Below are 6,000 nucleotides of genomic sequence, written 5' to 3'. Positions count from 1 at the left end.
CCCCAAAGCAATCCCTGTTTAATCCTCCGGTGTAGTTCTGCTCTCGCAAAGATCATCAGCTAAAGGTACATATTCCACAGTGCCGGACATACCAGTACTTTAATTCCTCCGTCCCGAAAACTGCTTCGCACTCGAATCTCCTGCCCTCCTCTGTCGTCACCATCAACGACACTGCGGATTAAGAAATCTGTTCATAGTTATCTGCTGTAACATTTCCTGCTCTTTTTCGTCTTTATTGTATTTTCACCACTCCTCTTTGTAACGCCTGACCGGCTTTGAGAGTAACAAAATGAAAATAAAAAAATGAAAAGAAAAGACGCATGCGCCGAGCACCGAAGAAAAGAGAGCAGCATCGGGCCGTCGTGCCCGAGCTTATTCGAGTGCAAATCACGATGTCAGAGAGACGGGTGCTGACTACGTGGCCGACAATGAAAGTGCGTACTGTTATCCTGTATGAATAGGCGCCTGTTCCTTGCATTGAAAGCTGCACTCGCGAGACGTCACTTACAAAACAATGCTGAGGTGGAGCAGGCTGTGCGACCATTCCTTGCATCGCAGGGGGCAGCGAGTTTTATGAAAGTGGTTTCTTGAAAATGTTTGCCGCTACGACAAATATCTCAATATCGGTGGCGACTACGTGGAAAAATAGCTCAAGGTGTACAGTTCCTGATGCCATACTGTATATTTTTTTACAATAAAGTTTCCGTTTGAAAATACCATATACATGCCTGCCGAATGCAAGTGACTGGCGTCCACGCATACACGTTTTTCCACTTTGGCACTGGTAATGCTAAAGATAGTGTATGTGTGGGAAGCAAATCACTTGGTAGACGTGTGTGCATATATATATATATATATATATATATATATATATATACCGCCTTTTGTACACTTTTGGCACCCTTTGATATTCCTAACGCGTTAATGCGTTTCATGTATTAGGAAGCCGACACACGTGCCCGGTCTCACCTTCGCTACTGTTGTTGTATGCCTGTCGGCCTAAACGCAAGGATGAATGGAACGCCGCCAGCGCGAAGTTGGGAGGAGTTGGGTTGGCCATGCGCACCTTAAGGGTGACATCGGCTGGTCTTTCATCATGACGATCCCCCAGTGATACCAATTACATATTGCGTAAAGTACAATGAATGCCCACCGCCTCCTGCAGGTGGAAGAAGAAGAAGCTGAAGAAAGCGGACGTGCCCTGCATCGGCTCCGTCTTTTTGAATGATTCTGCAGGCACTTTGGCAGGACCACGCATTGAAGCTCATTATCGGATTCGTGAGGTTAACCCGAATCGGTGGATACCTTTGGACAAGGTGGGCCAGTTTTTTTGGACTTCTATAGCCTCTTTTCTGTGCATCGCAAGTGGGCGCCACGCTGGGCCTAACGCCACGTAGGTCTAGCGAGCCCGCCAAGCCGGCATGGCCGATACACGCATGGACGACGAACTCTCCTCGGAGACGGAAGACGGCGAGGAAAGAATGGGTTGGCAGGTGGTCACCAACCGAAGATCGCGATCTGCGAAAAAGTCCTGGGGAGCTGGTGGAGCCGCCAATTTGATCCGAGAATCACAAGGAAAGGAGATCGCCAACAAAGGTGCTGCCGGGGCGGACAAGCTCAAGCGCCGGATTGTGAAGGCGTCAAGAATGCCGCAACTGCCGGAGGAGCGCAGGAAAATCATCGTTAGGCCTCGGGGAGGCCTCAACCTGAACAAGGTCAGCACAGCTATTGGAGAAGCGATCGTCGAGGCAGCCGGACTTACAGCAGACCAAGCGAAGGAAGACATCGTCTGCCCCAACTTCACACAGAATATTGTGGTGGTTAGTACACCGGACTCCTCTCATGCTGAAAGGTATGTGAGAATCAAGTCCATTACGATCATGGAGGCAGAATATGAAGTGAGCGCTTATGAAACAGCCCCCCACTCTACGTGCAAGGGGGTTATTAGAAGAGTGAACCTCAATAACAGTCAGAGTGTGATCACGAAAAAGATTGTGCATGAATACAACCCAACGGCGTTGGCTGCACAACGTATCAAAGCTACGGGATCGGTTATTGTGCTTTTCGACGGATTCAGGGTGCCCAACTTCATCAAATATGGGTCAACCCTCGTGAGGTGCTATCTGTACAGGAAGCAATTTGACGTATGTTACGCATGTGGAAGAATCGGACACAGATCAGACGTTTGTCCAACACCTGATGTTGTGCAGTGCAGGGGATGTGGTATGCAAGACCCAGGGGAGGCTCATACCTGCTCTCCCAAATGCAAGTTCTGCGGTGAAGATCATCCCACAGGTGACAGGGCTTGCAAGCAGCGGTACCAAATACCATATGTAGTAAGAATAAGAAGAAGACAACGCTCCAAAGTGGAGACCGAGATGGAATCGGCCCAACCGACAAAGGAAACCCCTCCAGGCGCCGGAAGGCGCTCACGCTCGAGAAGCACATCAAGATCAAGACAGCGCTCAACATCGAGGGGAAGAAACCGTTCCAGGTCTCGGGAGGCGCAGGTGCGCTTCGAGGAGCAGGAGCTGAAGACAAACAAGAAAAAGGAGCCAGGAGCGACCTGGGCCGAGAAAGTCAAAGGTACTGTGAAAGTCACAGGTGCGCTAGCCTCGCAGGAACAAAGCAATGATGCCAGAGTAGAACAGCTGATCAGAGAGGTTATATCCCTAAAGAAAGCAAATTAACTTAAGCAGCAGATTCAGGAAATGAAAAAAGGGTTGAGGACAGAAAGCGGCAGTGTGGCAATAGCTAAGCCGGTGTGTAGAAGTAACAGCCAGGAAGAAGACACACCGGCGCCCAAAAAGAGAGCTGTAGTTCCGGAGGCAGAATCGATGTGCTCGGTTCTGGAAGAGATTAGGAATGCGATTAGGGACCTAAAGGACACAGTAGACAGCGTTAACCTTAAGGTGGATAAAACATGGAAGTGGAAGCTAATAGCCGAGAAAAGGTTGAAAAAGCTAGAGGCCCAAGGAGAGGATGAAGAATATATGCCCTTGGAAGCAGAAAGCGCTAGAATACCCCCAGGAGCGGTAGGTGGTACAGTCAAGCGAACAGTGACAGGGGGTAGCAAGTCAGGGGGCTGTGACAATAATAATGGATAACAGAAGTAGGCTTAGTGTGTGGCAGTGGAACCGCAGAGGATTTCAGCAAAAAAGAGCGTCACTAGCACAGCTAATGAAAACGGTTGAAAATAGGCCGAAATTAATAATGTTGCCGGAAACTCTAGCGGAGGAGATCGGGCTGTCCGGCTTCAACTCGGTCTGCAAAGGCAAAGAACCAGGCAGAGGAATTGCCACCATAATTGACAAGAAAATTCCCTACATAGAGCACGATCTAAAATTAGGGGCGAGTAAAATTGAATACATATTTATAGAAATGGTCCTAAAAAGGCACAGAGGTAAAGCGCAAAGCTTGTTCTGCCTCAACATATATAGCAGTCCCAGAGAGATGAGACAGAGTTTCAGAGCAATTTTTAATAAGGCCATGAGGGTAGCCAAAACTGCGCCACTCATAATAGGAGGGGACTTCAACGCCCCACACCAATCTTGGGGTTACCGCTGGAGTAGTAAAAAAGGGGAAGGAATCTGGCATCTCGCCACGGATTTAGGCCTTTCTCTTATCACGGACCCAGCCTTTCCTACCAGGTGTGGCAGTTCCACGTGTAGGGACACTACCCCGGACTTATCCTTCACTTATAACTTACCCAGGGCAGACTGGATCAACTCTGGTACGGACCTAGGAAGCGACCATTATATACTACACATAATCGTGGAAACGACAGGGGGGGAGGTAAAGCATTTCACTTACATAGACTGGGATCACTTTAGAAAAATCAGAAAAGACAGAGCAGACACAGATAGAAATAGGCGCATCACACTACAAGAGTGGGTGGCTCAGCTTAGGGACGACTTGAATGCAGCAACTAAGGCTATAGAGACAGAGGAAGAGGTCGAACAAATTGATAGTAGATTGGCGCATTTGATCGAAGCCAAGCAATCGATTTTACAAAGATGGAAATCACAACGCCTAAACAGGAGACTTAGAAAACGAATTGCTCAGCTCAATAAGAATATAGAGGAACACGCACGATATTTGCAGAAACAAAAATGGGATGAGGTGTGTAAATGTGTAGACGGAAGGATAAGACGTGGAGGCAATTGGAGTCTGCTCAGGCATCTGCTCAACGAAAAAGGCACTAAATCGAATAGACGTACGGCAGTGGCGAAACTGGTACACCAGGAAAGTCAGACTGCAAGCGCAGAGAGCATAATGGAGCGATTGGCTACTAAATACTTGCCTCTCAGGAAAGAAGATCAGGATGTGAGTTATCCCGATTACTTAGGGGTAGAATGCAAATATATGGATCAGGAATTCACCGAAAGTGAGGTACGCACGGCACTGTACGATCTGAATAGTAGGTCAGCAGCTGGCCCGGACGGCATCTCTAACAGATTGCTTAAGAATTTGGACGACAATTCAATAAAATATCTGACCACATTCATTAATGACCTATGGAAAGATGGGGTATATCCAGAAGAATGGAGGACGGCCACTACTATCTTAATACCAAAGCCGGGCAAGCCACTCAACTTGGATAATCTGAGGCCAATTTCGTTAACATCATGTCTAGGGAAGACAATGGAACATGTCATATTGAACAGGTTAACGAAATATGTGGAGGACAATGACATCCTACCGTACAATCTGATTGGTTTCAGATCAGGCTTGTCCACACAAGATGCTATGTTGTTAATCAAACATCAACTGCTATTAGCTAAACCAAAAAACACTCGAGCTCTCTTGGGGTTGGATGTCGAAAAAGCTTTTGACAGAATTAAGCATAGAGCAATACTTGAAGTGATTTCCGAACTGGGACTGGGGAGAAAACTCTATGAAGTGGTCAAAACCTTTCTTGGCAATCGTTCAGCTCACCTTAGATTCGGGGATATTAAATCAAAGAAGATGGATCTCGGTGACAGAGGGACGCCACAAGGGTCGGTCTTGTCACCTATGCTTTTCAACCTGGCCATGTCAAAAGTGGCAAAGGGACTAAAAGGAATAGAGGGCATTCACTTTACCATTTATGCAGACGATGTGACTATATGGACCGCTGAAGGAAGTATGGGACATACGGAAAGCAGACTTCAGAAGAGCATTTATGAGGTAGAGTCGATTTTAGAAGGCATGGGACTCAAATGCTCTGCTAATAAGTCTGAACTCCTTGTACTCAAGAACAGAAGAAGGGGCAGAAAACCGAGGGGATACGTTCCCGAGGAAGAACCCAGGTTAGTACTAACCACGAAGGCAGGCGAATCTATTAAGCAAGTAGAATCCATTAGAGTCTTAGGGTTATTCCTGGAGGCAAACGGGGCAAATGGAATAACAATACGACACATCACAAGCAAGACTGTGGAGGTAATAAGACTGCTAAGGAGAATCACTAACAGACACAGAGGGCTGGGAGAGGAGAGCGCCATGAGACTGGTCCACGCTTTCGCCTTGTGTCACTTCTCATATGTAGCTGGGATGCTCACTTGGACACAGACAGAGATAAACAAGTTGAACAGATTAATTAAAAGGCTAGTCAAAACAACAGTGGGGTTACCGATTAACACTCCGGATGACAAATTAATGAAACTGGGGCTCCACAACACAATAGCCGATATAATTCATCATCATCATCATCATCATCAGCCTGATTACGCCCACTGCAGGGCAAAGGCCTCTCCCATACTTCTCCAACTACCCCGGTCATGTACTAATTGTGGCCATGTTGACCCTCCAAACTTCCTAATCTCATCTGCCCACCTAATTTTCTGTCGCCCCCTGCTACGCTTCCCTTCCCTCGGAATCCAGTCCGTAACCCTTAATGACCATCGGTTATCTTCCCTCCTCATTACATGTCCTGCCCATGCCCATTTCTTTTTCTTGATTTCAACTAAGATGTCATTAACGCGCGTTTGTTTCCTCACCCAATCTGCTCTTTTCTTATCC

The 6,000-nt window shown here is 47.2% G+C and overlaps 1 protein-coding gene across 1 annotated transcript in view; it reads left to right on the top strand.

Moving 5' to 3' along the window:
* The first annotated feature begins 1,421 nt into the window (after window positions 1-1,421).
* The window catches only part of LOC126518982 (E3 SUMO-protein ligase ZBED1-like), a 33,335-nt gene continuing 28,756 nt past the window's right edge, over window positions 1,422-6,000 (top strand). The window contains exon 1 of the mRNA XM_072284642.1: window positions 1,422-1,715. Within this exon, the coding sequence (XP_072140743.1) occupies window positions 1,422-1,715 (294 nt within the window). The remainder of the gene's footprint in view (window positions 1,716-6,000) is intronic.

Source organism: Dermacentor andersoni, chromosome 10 (assembly GCF_023375885.2).
Source record: "Dermacentor andersoni chromosome 10, qqDerAnde1_hic_scaffold, whole genome shotgun sequence".
Classification (NCBI taxonomy): domain Eukaryota; kingdom Metazoa; phylum Arthropoda; class Arachnida; order Ixodida; family Ixodidae; genus Dermacentor; species Dermacentor andersoni.
This window is presented reverse-complemented; position numbering and strand designations above follow the sequence as displayed.